The sequence below is a fragment of the Idiotropiscis lumnitzeri genome, chromosome 7 (assembly GCF_059441095.1).
Source record: "Idiotropiscis lumnitzeri isolate Australia: NSW breed Sydney's pygmy pipehorse chromosome 7, RoL_Ilum_1.0, whole genome shotgun sequence".
NCBI classification, from domain to species: Eukaryota; Metazoa; Chordata; class Actinopteri; order Syngnathiformes; family Syngnathidae; genus Idiotropiscis; species Idiotropiscis lumnitzeri.
Genome location: NC_142397.1, coordinates 23,099,293 through 23,114,183, shown reverse-complemented (window position 1 = coordinate 23,114,183; position 14,891 = coordinate 23,099,293). Strand labels below are relative to the sequence as shown.

Below are 14,891 nucleotides of genomic sequence, written 5' to 3'. Positions count from 1 at the left end.
GAGTAACTAGTTAGTCTACAAATACAGTAATATTGTAAAAAAACATATTACTTTCACATGCAATTAACTAGTAAAATGATACATATTATATTTTGGAAGTAACCTACCCAACACTGACGAGCAGGGAGCACTGGTTCATATAGGTAGGATTGTAACATGACTTTTGCTTGTGTGTGCGCGCTAACTACAGCTAGCTTGCAGACAAGACTGAACTGAATGTGTCAGAAATTAAAAAAGGCACAAGCCACAAAGCGCTTCCTTTCTTGGTGATCGAGAATCCCCGTTGTACTGCCATGAAAGGGAGGTCTGCATCGTAAGTATTTGTGGCAGAAATGTGCCGTAAATGTAACTTTCTTCACAACCCTCAATGCGTTTGTGTAGCTCGTGGATGATCTGGATCTAGACCGGGATACAGCCAGTGGGGATGTTTGCGAGAAGAGACAGTTTCAAAGCAGAAAAGCAATGCACCAAATAAACAAATATATAAATAAAAGACTCGTCGACTACTTAAATTAATTGTCGACGATTTGGATCATCGATATCGTCGTGATTAGTCAACTCATCTTGGCAGCCCTACTCCCAAATAACCATCTACTCCACATACTTTAACAAGTGTTGTTGATCAATATTCCACGACACAAGATACTTTAAAGCATCCAAGGACTTTCTGCATAATTGCACACCTAAAGTTGCATCACATTTACAGCTACTGCTCACTTAAAACTGTTGCAACGATTATCTGCATCAGCACAACCGTCCCCTTAGCTATTTCAGCCAATCGTCTTCAAAGTTTAGGTGTTTCACCAAAAGATATTTAAGAATAAAGTAACAAAAACATTTTATTTCATTGAATGCTAGCACTTCCATGGCATGGCAAAATTAGAATTTTCACCATGACATTCCAAAATATACCTTTGCTTCAGTCTCCCCACGGTGTAACGTATATAGATGGTGAACAGCACTCTGTGAAGATGACCATGGGTGGGTCTGGATCTTAAAGATGTGAAAATCATGACCAAGGGTGTCGGCAGTCAAGAGTAGCATTCCTAAAAAAAAATTAAAAATACAAATATTTAAAAAAAAAAAACATGAATGCATTACAGACACAATGTTAAGAAATGCAATAGCTGTAGCCACTGTAAAAATGACAAGTGTAGACGTATAGAATGGATTTATTATTCATTGGCGTTTCTTGCCTTTTTAAATTAACAGGAAATGTCATTGAAAGCACAAGCCTTAATTTTTTTATTTCATTTTGTCAATTAGAAGGAATAGGTTTCACAAACAGCAAACACAAAACAAAAAGTACCAAAACATTATAATGAAAAGGTTGCTTTAACAATTGATGTGACTGTGTGTGTAGGTTGTGGAAAAAGTGGTGTGTTGCTTCAAAAAATCCTTTTCTCAATATTTTTTTCCAACACTTTAACATGTTGAACTCAATTAAATTTTCAAAAAACACAATATCATTCAGCACAACTTGACAGACAGAGCATAAGCCCGTGCTCTGGAAAACTCTTGAAAACCGACACCTCAAACGAGGTGCCAAGCCACAAGAATTACACAAGAAGTATTTGCATCAGCTGGGACAACTAAGAAAAAAAGAGGGCCCTTCTAATTATAGACTGTGGAAACGGAAGTGTGGGGTGATTAGGAGCTGAGGCATTGTGGTCTGTTTATCTGGGACCTTCCTCTTGCTTTCTTTCTTCCCACCACAAATCAAACACTCTTAATTCGCTTCTGCTTTGGCCATGTCCTACCCACTGGGTGGCTGGAGAGTCTGGCCACTGCCTGGCTTTCCGACAGATTAAATTTGTCAGCTGTATGGCGACCAGCACTGGCGTTTCACATCTGCTAATGGTAGAGTGTAAGCTCCAAAAAAGGAATAGCTCAGTGATGTTGGAAAGCTTTGCGAGTGTGAATGCCAAAAGACTGAGGCTTTTGTGGCCATGTTGAAATAGAGAGGCGTCCTTGGTAAGCCCACAAGAAGGCCAAATTACAAAGAAGCACAGCCACTTGGCGAGTGAAAAGAGAGGGTTTCGGGGAAACTAGAGTGTAACTGGGGCAGGGTTTGACACGTCCTATTTAGAACATCAAGTCTGAGGGGTAACAGTGTTATTTACAAGGTTTCAGTGCAAAAATCCCTGGCAAATACACTTAACTGTAAACGATTATCTTTAATTTAACATGTGTTCATGACAAAGATTTATACATGCACATATATATATATATATACTACGTGCATGCCAGCTCTCGCGCATGCTAGCTCTCGCGCATGCTAGCTCTCGCATGCTTGCTAGCTCTCGCATGCTTGCTAGCTCGCACATGCTTGCTAGCTCGCGCATGCATGCTAGCTCGCGCATGCATGCTAGCTCACGAGTGCCCATGCCAGGAAGGGATCACTGCCAATAACAGTGACTCCAACCAATGAGAGATGTCATGGCACCACTTCTTCTAGACCAGGGGTGTCAAACTCATTTTTGTGGACGGGCCACATTGTAGTTGTGGTTTCCCTCATATATATATTTATATATATATATATATATATTTATATATATATATATATATATTTATATATATATATATATATATATATATATATATATATATATATATATATATATATATATATATATATATATATATAAATATATCCTGTCTGGAGTTTGCATGTTCTCCCCGTCCCTGCGTGGGTTTCCTCCGGGTACTCCGGTTTCCTCCCACATTCCAAAAACATGTATGGCAGGTCGATTGAACACTCAAAATTTCCCCTAGGTATGAGTGTGAGCGGGGATGGTTGTTCGTCTCTGTGTGCCCTGCGATTCGCTGGCAACCAGTTCAGGGTGTCCCCTGCCTACTGCCCGAAGATAGCTGGGATAGGCTCCAGCACCCCCCGCGACCCTAGTGAGGAGAAGCGGTACAGATGATGGATGGATGGATATATATATATATATATATATATATATATATATATATATAAATATATATTATATATTCTCTCCCTGTGCCCTTCTCACTCTCGGGTCCTACTTTTAGATTATATCGACAGCCTTCCTGTCCTGAAGGAAATGAAATGGCAAAAGTTATTCCTATTTATAACTTGCACGACCGTAGGGTGCACCTAAAAGTCCCAGATTTTCTCCAAAATGCACGTTGCGCCGAGTTCCAAGAATCTGTACGTGGGATTTTCATGAACGCACCACCTCACTGACTGGGAGCATTACACGGTGTGTGTTGGGCACCCCCTGCTGGTAAAGTTTGAGACAACAGAGAGCTGGACTGACTGGGAGTGATAGACTTTGTATTGGGTGAGCACCCTCTTGTACGTGCGTGAGAAAGCTGGAAAAAAAGGGCTGCTGTCCACAATGTCGTAGTCGGTTTTATCATTGATTTTATTGCAAGCAAAAAAAAAAAAGAGGTTAGAATAATCTTTACACAACAGACCCTGCCCCCCCAATTAATGCATCCATTATTCAAATTAAACACTCAAATTCTTTGACTTATTTGAATTCAAAACATTGCAAATAATTTACAAGTCATAAAATAACCAAATTTGCCATTGTATCCAGTAGCTTTAGAAATCAGAGAAGGTTGTTTTAGTTTAAGGGGTACAAAGTAGAGACTTTAAAAAAAAAGAACAAGCGCAAACATGACAGGCAAATGTGTGTTTCTGTACAATGTGTTAATTTATGGATCAATTAGGAAATAATAATGAAAGAATTCGACTCGCTTGTTATGTTTAAAGGCAGTTTAAAAATATCATACTACAAAAATATTCTGGTACATTTTGAGACCAGTTAGATAAGGGCTCATTGTGATGCACTTGAAATGTAGAAATGTCAGTGAACATAAAGGAACTAGGCGAGATATGACATTGTTTACAAAGTCATCAACTCATGGGTCTTGTAAGCATGACCATATATTCAGCATTTGATGCTGTAATGTGAAAAAAGTGCATAGGGTTACCAAATTGACATCATTTGCATAAAAAATGAGCTATTTTGTAATGATATAGATGTATATATCTGCAATATTTTAATGTGGTCAAGTGAAATCCATGACAGTTTGAATATAGTCATCAGATATTCATTATAATTTGAGTCACTATAATTTTGATATGAAATGTAAATATTGTTTCATCTGTTTTTGAGATCAAATGATGATATGATCCAGCTTGAGTCCAACATTAGCTACATATTGCATATTCTTCAAGATAAAAGAAGAAAATAGTCCAATCCTAAAAATCTTACACAAATCTATCCAAGTTAGTGGCAGCAATTCTCAAGCAACATTGTATTGTTTTATTAGATAGTAAAAAAAATTCCATTAAAGAGTATATAAAATGTAAATAAAATCACCATTTGCATAATCTCATTTCATGGTGTATATAAAAATAAATGTAGCCACGTTAGGAAAATTTGCAATTTGTAAAAGCATATTTCTGGTGACAGCGCTCTAGTTCATTTGGTCACAGGCAAAACACGGTAACAAACTTTTAACTATTAAATTTATACCTAAAAAAATAGATCGACTCATAAAAACATGTCTGTATTTTGACCTTGGCGAGTCGTACCTAATAATTACGTCAAGGATCTTAAGGGTGGATGAAGAGGAGATGTGATAAAACAGGCACACACAATGCAGCTGTTTGAAGGCAGCATTTTGCCACTATACTTCTGCGTCCCTTTAATTATACCACTAGGAATAGATCCACCGTATCACTGCAAAGCACCAGCTGCCAGACTCAGAAGTGGCATTCAGTTGGTCCACTCTCTGTTGAGTCTCCAATACACACAAGCCGCATGGGTTTCTGACATAATAGTTCCCATCCTAAGTGTTGGTATTTCCAGGCACTGTTTCACCCCTGTCTCTGTCTGCAACTCTAGCTGAAGGTTTTTTTTCTTGTCCTTCTTTTCTGGCATATTGAGCTTGGTAACTGAAAGCTTAAATTAGTTACTGTGAGAATATCTTAATGACAAAAGTAATTTTCAGTTAAAGATGATGACATGTCTTTGCTCAGCCTTAAGGAACACACACGAAACAGTATTTAAAGATGTACCCTGCTTCTCGATGACATAATTTCTTTCAAAAGTGATGATAACATATAGCTTAACTAAATGTATGACTGTGGGTGTGTCTTACCACTGGGATTGAATAGCATGCAGGATATGGGTTTGTCATGAGCTGGAAAATGAGCTACCAGTCCTTCTCCTTCTGAGTCTTCGGTCACCAAGACCTGCACAAATCAGACAGAAACAGTACTTGCAAAGAGCTAGATAAGAACACGTGGACATAAAACCCCAAATTATGCTCAACAAATTATTACAGAAAGTTTTGACAGTCTGTCAGGATTTTGCTTGTGGATACAAAGGATATCCCATCACACCTCTGTTGAGATGCCAGGGATTTTTGCTGGAAAAATAAAATAAAATTAAATAAATGATTTCAAAACCATTAACGTGTCCATCCACAAGCAACAATAATTTTGTTCATTTTTAAAAAAGTTATAATTTCCGTATTTTTGCGACCAAAAGGCACACTTAAAAGTCCCAAATCTTCCCCAAAACAAACAAGGCGACTTGTAATGCAACACGCCTATTATATAGCCTGAGCAACTTGCTCAACCATCGGGCATGATCCCCTTGAGGTATTTCAGAGTGCATGCTAGCGCACCCTTCTGGCCAAAGTCTGATACATCTATCCTTAGAATTGACTGTGACAAATACATTATGTGAATACGTTTTTTCGGTGATGGTGCAGGAGAAAGCAGACAAAAGGGCAGCTGTCCGCTATGTCGTTGTCTGTCTTATTATTTATGTTATTGCAAGCAAGAAACATCACAGGTTTCGACAACAGACTGCAAAAAAATAAATAAAAACACACTGCCCAAAGCACACCACTCACATCTCTCTAACCAGCCATCTGATTGGCTGAGGCTTAGTCTCCCAGAATGCATCAGTACTGTTTTTGTGTATTTTTATTTCTTTTGGGGATATGAATGGCATGAGAGCTACATGTTTTGTGTTAATTTTATGTATTTGTTTCGTTGTTTGCTTGCATGCTGTTCAGAGATATTTTTGGTTTTGATTTGAAACCGTGACTCTAAGGAGTGTGGGTACCAGTGAAATCCCTCCCCTGACATTAGAGGCGTTACCATGACATCTCTAATCAGTTTAAGGAGTTGCTACTGGCAGCAATCAGTGCTGGCATGAGCGAGCTAGCATGGTTGAGATAAGATGCGCAAGCTAGCATGCTAACATGTGCCTTGTAGTGTGGCGCGCCATGTCTAAGTGTTAAATACAGAAATAGCACCCTCAACTGGGGCTGTGCCCTTTGATACAGCTCGTCATTTGGATGTAAAAATATGGTAATTTATCTAAATATGTGGTAATTTATTAATTGAAACGTTTGCTTGATTAGAATAAAAAATGTTTTGATTATCTCTTCCAACCTCATCTTGTCCTTGAAGACAAAAGGTTTAACCACCCCCAGTCAAATAAGAGCTTTTAGCTACCAAATATGATATAGATAGTATCCATTCACTACTCATGTAAAAATGTAATATTATTCTAAAAAAAACATGGCAACATTTTCATTTTAAATTGTTAGATACATCAGTTGAATATTAAATGTACATGGATTTTAAAATTCTAAAATTCAATTATTTTGAGAAAAACCTAAGCTAGGTCCAATCATGAAAATCAGAATCAGAAAGCCCTTTATTGTCATTGTACTTAGTGTGCACTGAGATTAGAGAGCTCCCCGCTCCAGTGCAATACAACAATAATTCAATTAAATATATCAATTAGATTGGCTGCCAGGATGGCCGAGTGGTCTAAGGCGCCGCGTTTCGGTCCCAGTCTCCCCAGGAGGCCTGGGTTCGAATCTCGAATTTCCCCATTGTGGGACTAATAAAGGGAATCTTAATTAAAGATTAACTAACTAAATAGAAAACAAATACGCAATTAGATAAATAAAAACACATTATGTCGCTGTTCTGCAAGGTAAGGGTAGTTCTTTGTGAGAGTTCAGCATGGAGATGGTTCTCGGATAGAAACTGTTTTTCAGTCTGTTAGTCTTTGTTTTGATGCACCTGTAGCGCCTGCCAGAGGGCAACAGATCAAACAGGTGTGAGCTCGGGTGAGTATTGTCTTTGATGATATTCAGAGCTCTGCTGAAGCACCGGGTGGTGTAGCTGTCCGACAGGGAGGGGAGAGGGCAAAACGCTGTTTTGACTTCCTCCTTAAGTCGATGACGTTTTCCTTCGTTTTTGCAGTGTTGAGCTGTAGTGTGTTCACACACCAAGTCGTCTCTGGAACTCCTCCCTGTAAACTGTCTCCTTTTGAGATCAGACCGACCACTGTCGTATCGTCAGCAAATTTGACAATGGTGTTGTTTCCGTGGGCCGGGCCGCAGTCATAGGTGTAGAGAGCGTACAGGAGAGGGCTCAGCACACATCTTTGAGGGGAACCGGTGCTCAGCGTTTGGGTGGAGGCTGTGTCGAGGCCGAGCGTCACAGTCTGGGGTCTGTTGGTCAGAAAGTCCTTAATCCAGGTATGCGTGAGGGCAGGGAGGCAGAGAATGTCCAGTTTTTATATTTAATTAAATTGCTTCCAAATACACTTTTCACACAGCGAGTTGCACATATATTGCACATCTGATGTTTTTCAAAGTACCTCCCAATATGCTGCGATTAAAAATGTTGTTAAATGTTAAGTCAGTGCATCAAATAGTAATGCATTGAATTAAATTTTACGATAAATCAGACTCAGAATCCGAATAAGATCAGAATCAGAATTAGAATGCCCTTCATTGTCATTGTACTCAGTGTGCAACGAGATTAGAGAGGATTAGCGCCTCCAATTCCAAAATGAAACTAAGGAACTTGATGGGCACTATTTTGGTAGACTGGCACCCGTACGTCAAACATTCCTTCAAACTTCCTCTCCCAATCATTATGTCCAATGTACGTTCACTCCATAACAAGATGGAACTACTACATGCAAGGTGACGATTTGGGAGAACCTTCAGGGACATCTGTATCATCGCTCTCTACAAGACCTGGCTGAATGAGTCGGTTCGCAACTTTGTGGTGAGCCTAGACAATTTAACCATAATCAGGTCAGACAGAACGAAGAGGTAAGGCGGTGGGGCCTGCCTGAACATCAATTGCAGGTGGTGTAACAACCTTAAATTCGAACATAACGTGTGCGCACCCAACCTGGAGTTGTTGACCCTGTTCCTCCATCCCTTCTATCTCGCCTGGGAATTCCCCACTGCTGTGGTCAGCAATATCTATTTATACACCATCAACGCAGCAGCAGAGCCGATCGCCAAGAATGCTAATTCCATGTTAGCTAATTATGCCGGTGCCCCACTGCTTTATTTGGGGGCCTTTAATGGATTTATTTGATATTATCATTCCAACAGTAGCCTATGTGGACATTCCAACAAGAAGGGGAAACATCTTGGATTTATGTTACGGGAACATCTGCCTTCTGTGCCCGTTTATAGCCACCACTTGGAGCTGCTGATCACAACATCATCCATTTACTTCTGTTATATAAAAAGGAACTATAGCGTCACAAACTACAGTGCAGCAGTTCCCCCGCAATGGATGGAAGAAGCCATCACACAACACCATGACTCCCGACTGGGTCATTTTTATGGTAATATGACTGACAGGGTCTCTGTCATTACTGACTAAATCAAATTCTGCATCAGTTCCACAACTGTGAGATGGGCTGAGGATATGTAAATAGTTTGTGTATTTCTAATCATGTTTTTTATACACTATTTGTATCAGTGATAATTGGCACACACACACACAGACACTCACATTATTGCTTTAGCACACACACGCACAGTTGGAACACACGCACACACTTACGCTTTTCTTTGAGCTTCGATTTCCTTGGTTCAGTGTGAATTCCTGACTGACACCGTGATTTATGCTTTCCTGCCTGCTGGAATCTCAGATAATTACCGTATTTTCGCAGTCATAGGACGCGCTGCCTCAAAGGGTGCAACACCTGTTGAGGGTGCTATTTCTGTCTTTGAAGCACACAAGGCGCTAGGCGCTAACAGGCACTCCGAACAGCCCAATGAGTATATATTTTAGCTTAGCAATAGCTCGGCTGCTCGCGCTGACTCAGCCCATGGCAATTCACTTTGCCTCAATACCATAAGCAATCGCCACATTTCAAAGACAGTTGCCATGATACCATTGACAATCGCTATCATTAACAATGACTCTAACCAATAATAGGTATCATGGCAATAGTCTACAAGACTACGTCAGGGGAGGGACTTCACTGGTCACCACACTCCTTAGAGTCACAGTTTAAAAAAAAACAAAAAAAACCAAAACTCAGCATACAAGCAAACAATGAAACAAAGAAATAAGATTAACACAAAACATGTATCTCTCATGCCATCAATATACCAAAAACAAATAAAAATAACACAAAATGATATAGCAATGGCTTCTTGGGAGCCATTAGAGCAATGCCTTCTGGGAGCCACTCAGACTCAGCCAAATCACATGGCTGTTTAGAGAGATTTGCATGGCTGTTTAGAGAGATGTGCTGTTATGCTTTGGGCTTTTTGTCTGTTGTCTAAACCTGGGACGTTTCTTGCTTGCAATAACATAAATGATAAGACAGACTACAACATTGTGGACAGCTGCCCTTTTGTCCAGCTTTCTCCCACACCATCACCCAAACACCATAGTCACATAATGTATAGTCATGGTCACTTTGAAGCATATATGACTCACACCTTGTCCAGCAGGGTGTGCTAACATGCACTCCAACCAGCCCAATGAGTAAAAGGGTTGATGGTCGCGAGTGATACTTTGTCCATATAATGAGCGCAGTCGCCTTACAAGGCGCTGTGTTAGTTTAGGGGAAGATTTGGGACTTTTAAGTGCGCCTTATGACTGCGAAAATACGGTAGTTACTTATGCTTTCCTGTCTCCCTGGAGACAGACCCCCATTGTCTGCTAAGGCATGAGCCACGGCAATAAAAAGGCCGAGCGCGAATAGGAGTGAGAGAGAGTGCAAGGGTTTGAACTAAGCAAGACACTTGTTTCGGCCTGGCTTGCTCTCCCCTTCGCGAACGGTCAAAAACAAAACTTTAACTGGTTTGCTCTGGTTTTCTGCCATTTTTAGTAAGTTAATTTCAGTCTAAGAAAGGCGTCAGGGCATTTTTAACCTGACACAATCCCAACCAAAACATTAAAGATCTGTCACAACTCGAAACCATGGATTACGCCACAACTAAAACAGAGCCCCAGGGAAACATATAAATCCTTTAGGCTCCAGAACTAGCTTCAAGGGAAAAAATAGGGACTTAAAGAATGAGGTACTTAAAGCAAAATTGAACTGCAAATATAAACTGGAAATTCAGTAAAATGCACAACGCTACAATAACAAGTAAGAACCTAATTCAGGGCTTGACAACGTGCCACTGAGCAACTTTAGCTTAAATACTGAGAGACAACAATATAAAGGACCATATCAACTGACAACATGAAGGACTCAACTCAAAACAAAGTCACAACCAACCAGAACTGCTTTCTGGAATACCTCCCAGCTCAAATCAAATAGTGATAATTTTGCCAGGCATGATATGCATTTCCTGTGTTTTTAAGAATGTTTAGACCAGGGGTCGGGAACCAATGGCTCGCGAGCCAGCTGTGGCTCTTTTGATGATTGCATCTGGCTCGCAGATAAAACAAAATATTCTCACTTGTTTTAATCCATCCATCGATTTTTCACTGCTCATGTCCTGTTCAGGGCTGCAGTTTGCTGCAGGAGCAATTGTCCATTATTTTAATTGGATGATACTGGCCTACGTTGGCCGTTGCTGGGTAAACAGGTAAACGCCCCCTTTTGAATCAGTCTGCTCGGTCATTAGCTCAAAGCTAACCCTTCGACAAAGAAGATGGCAAAAAGAAAAAAAGATGACGAGTATCGTACATTTCGGGACGAATGGACCGAAGAATTCACCTTTGTGGAGAGAGCAGGTTCTGCGGTGTGTCTAATTTGCAATGACAAAATTGCATCGATGAAACGGGCGGTTCGACACGCGCCATACTACCTTTGCATCAAAATACCCTGCGGGAGACAGCAGAAAGAAAGCGTGCCAAGAGCTACTGAGCAGAGTGCAAGCTAGCCAGCAGCAACTCCGCGTATGGACCCGGCAAGGTGACTATAATTCCGCTAGCTTTGCTGGATCTTTAGCAATAGTGAGGAACGGAAAACCATTCACAGATGGCGAGTATGCTAAAACGTTCATGCTGGATGTAGCCAATGAACTTTTTGATGATCTTCCGAACAAAGACAAGATAATCAAACGGATACAAGACATGCCTCTGTCGGCAAGAACTGTTCATGATCGTATCATCATGATGGCAAACAAAGTGGAGGAACGCAAGTGAAGGACATAAATGCAGCGCCGTTCTTTTCCCTGGCTTTGGATGAGTCAACAGACGTGAGCCATTTGTCGCAGTTCAGCGTGATTGCAAGATATGCTGTTGATGACACACTGCGCGAAGAAAGTCTTGCTGTTCTGCCAATAAAAGGGTCCACAAGAGGTGAGGATTTATTCAAGTCTTTCATGGAGTTTGCTCAAGAAAAAAATCTACCTATGGATAAACTTCTCTCAGTGTGTACTGATGGTGCTCCGTGTATGGTGGGGAAAAACAAAGGATTTGTGGCGCTTCTTCGTGAACATGAAAATAGACCCATCTTAAGTTTTCATTCCATTCTACACCAGGAGGCACTTTGTGCTCAGATGTGTGACAGGCAGTTTGGTGAAGTGATGTCGCTGGTCATTCGTGTGATCAACTTTATTGCTGCCCGAGCCTTAAATGATCGCCAGTTTAAAACACTGCTGGATGAAGTTGGAAATAACTATCCTGGTCTGCTTTTGCACAGCAATGTGCGTTGGTTGTCAAGAGGGAAGGTGCTTAGCCGTTTTGCGGCTTGCCTGAACAAAATCCAGACTTTCCTTGAAATGAAAGGCATCGAGCATCCTGAGCTAGCCGAAACTGAGTGGCTCCTCAAGTTTTACTATCTCGTAGATATGACTAAACATCTGAACCAGCTCAACGTGAAAATGCAAGGCATTGGAAATACAGTGTTATCCCTTCAACAAGCTGTGTTTGCTTTTGAAAACAAGCTAGAGCTCTTCATTATGGATCTTGAAACAGGTCGTGTACTACATTTTGAAAAACTGAGCCAGTTTAAAGATGCATGCACAGCAAGTGAGCCCATTCAAAACTTTGATCTCCACCAGCTAGCTGGCTTCACATCCAGTCTCCTACAGTCCTTCAAAGCACGCTTTGGAGAATTTCGTGAGCACGCTCGTCTTTTTAAGTTCATCACCCATCCAACCGAGTGTTCACTGAACACAGCCGACCTGAGTTACATTGCTGGTGTCTCCGTCAGAGATTTTGAAGCAGAAGTGTCTTACCTGAAGGCCTCAGACATGTGGGTGAACAAGTTCAAGTCACTGAATGAAGATTTGGAAAGAATCACACGACAGAAAGCGGAGTTGGCGAGCAAGCACATGTGGACAGAAATGAAAAAACTTCAACCCGAAGACCAGCTGATTCTCAAAACTTGGAACGCGCTTCCTGTCACATACTACACACTGCAGCGTGTGAGTATTGCTGTGTTGTCCATGTTTGGATCTACGTATGCATGTGAGCAGTCATTCTCACATCTTAAAAACATCAAGTCCGATCTACGATCACGTTTAACGGATGAAAGTCTCAACGCTTGCATGAAGCTTAACCTCACCAAGTACCAACCAGACTACAAAGACATTTGCAAATCCATGCAGCACCAGAAGTCGCATTAATGGTGAGTATTATAACAACATTATTTAAAAGAATAAATTCAGAGGCTTATTATAATGACATTTAGTTGAATTCACTTTTAAAATATATTATATGGCTCTCACTGAAATAAATTTCCAAATATTTTGCTTTCATGGCTCTCTTAGTCAAAAAGGTTCCCGACCCCTGGTTTAGACAATGATAATCAGGATATTTCTTCCTGGCATACAATGCATCGCTACTGCAACAGCTTTCAACAAAATAAATATCTTTGCTTTTACTTGTCATCTTGAACAAGAGTTTCAAGACAATGGGATAAAATCTACAATATGACTTTTTTAAAATGTGACCTCCATAAAAGGATGAAAATTGGACAAAATTTGAAAGAATACTCAAAATTGCGGACTTCCTGTAATGTTTCGCATCGGGGTATCCCGATCCAATAATGTGTATCGGATTTGATTCCGATATCAGCCAAAAAAATAATATTGTATTTAACGGACTACATCCAAAATCTCAGATATTCTTGCTCGTAGACGAGCAGTCCATCGAGAATCGGTTCTTGTTTCCAGCACTGTCGGGAGCGAGCCTGCAATGCCCACGTGATCAAAACAACCACTCGTGTAAAGGAGCTAGTGAAAACAGTCTGGGAGTCACCATATTTATTAAAAAAAATATTGAAGTTTGAGGAAAAAAAACAAAAAAGGAGCGTGATGATGAAAAGCCGTGGCTTTTCCTTTTTAACTGTATTTCCACCCTTCGCTGCTGGATATTAAAATAGCATGGACTTAATCGGATTGAAGAACAATTGATGAGTTGACAAGCTCTTTTAACATCCTGGAGGAAATTGCGCAACCAGCAGGATTTGCGTGCCTAGGGCACGTATAGTTTGTGTCAGGGACCATCATCCGGGCGGGGGGGCAAGGGGGCGCACCATCTCGCGAGTGGTGACACTTTGCGACAGCGTCGGGTGCGCACGTTTGCACGACGTGCGCACAAGCTTGGAGCAGGGGGCAGGGGGTTAAGGAAATACATCTACCGGCGTTATGTATTAAGGATACAAAAAAACCTGTAACCTATTACTGTTGCAAATTGCAGGTACATTGAATAAAAAGGTAGATTGTTTTTTTTAGAATTACATTTTTAACATGTGGGAGAGAGCTCGCACAGTCAAGTCCTCGCTGCTCTCAAAACTTGCTGGCTAAACAAGAAGGGAATGGATGGTGACTGTTTTGGATTGCATTCACTGCAGGGCTTATTCATTTTAAATCAAATTTTAAAGAACTGTTTCAAGTGTCAATCATCATCCGGACTGTTTGTTATCATGGAGGATCGCAAACCACTAACCTGCAGTTGCTACGCCCGCAACATGTAAGTAATTACTTCACAAAGTCACGTTACAAATTGCCCACAGCTTAGGTATTTAAATGCCATATTACCAATACAGTCTGCTAAATTTGTCACCGGGAAATTAAAAAAAAAAAAAAATGTATTTTTGTGGTTAACGTCATGTCTCAGTCACAGAGTGTGTGTGTTTGCGTGTGTGTGTTTTTGCTGTGTGGCGGTGTGTCTGCATGTTAGTATGAGACGGGGGCGGGGGATGTTTATGAACTTTTTTATTTTTATTATCAGATTGACAAACTGTACAAAGCCACGGTGACAGCTTTTTGCCAAAAATGACAAATTTCGTTGTTACGGGGTTCAAAAACGGCTCTCAAGTAAGACTATGACCAAGCCGAAGGGTGTCGAATTCTTCCACTTTTATTGAATATATCAGTCCAAAATATTGCTCCGTACATACGAATTCGTTGCTCTTCTCTGTAACAAGCACACGCTCACACTCCCCCAAAGACACCGGATGGCCACCTTTTAAACCCTAGGCCACTCTCCTAAGCCAATTAACGCAAAACATGATTGTTCTCTTTTTCAGAACACACTTATATCATCACTAATAATATTCATAATTGTAGAAAATATAATCATTCAACCAGCCATAATCCTGCTCTCTTAGACTACCCAAAACAAAACAAAAAAAAAAAACATA

The 14,891-nt window shown here is 40.6% G+C and overlaps 1 protein-coding gene across 16 annotated transcripts in view; it reads right to left on the bottom strand.

The window, feature by feature from the left end:
• The window catches only part of bcas3 (BCAS3 microtubule associated cell migration factor), a 474,526-nt gene that overhangs the window by 341,358 nt on the left and 118,277 nt on the right, over nt 1–14,891 (bottom strand). For all 16 annotated transcript variants that reach the window (XM_088299829.1, XM_088299828.1, XM_088299825.1 and 13 more), the window contains 2 exons: nt 5,143–5,236; nt 913–1,046 (listed from right to left, as the gene is read on the bottom strand). In XM_088299829.1, coding sequence (XP_088155955.1) covers nt 913–1,046; nt 5,143–5,236 — 228 coding nt within the window. The remainder of the gene's footprint in view (nt 1–912; nt 1,047–5,142; nt 5,237–14,891) is intronic.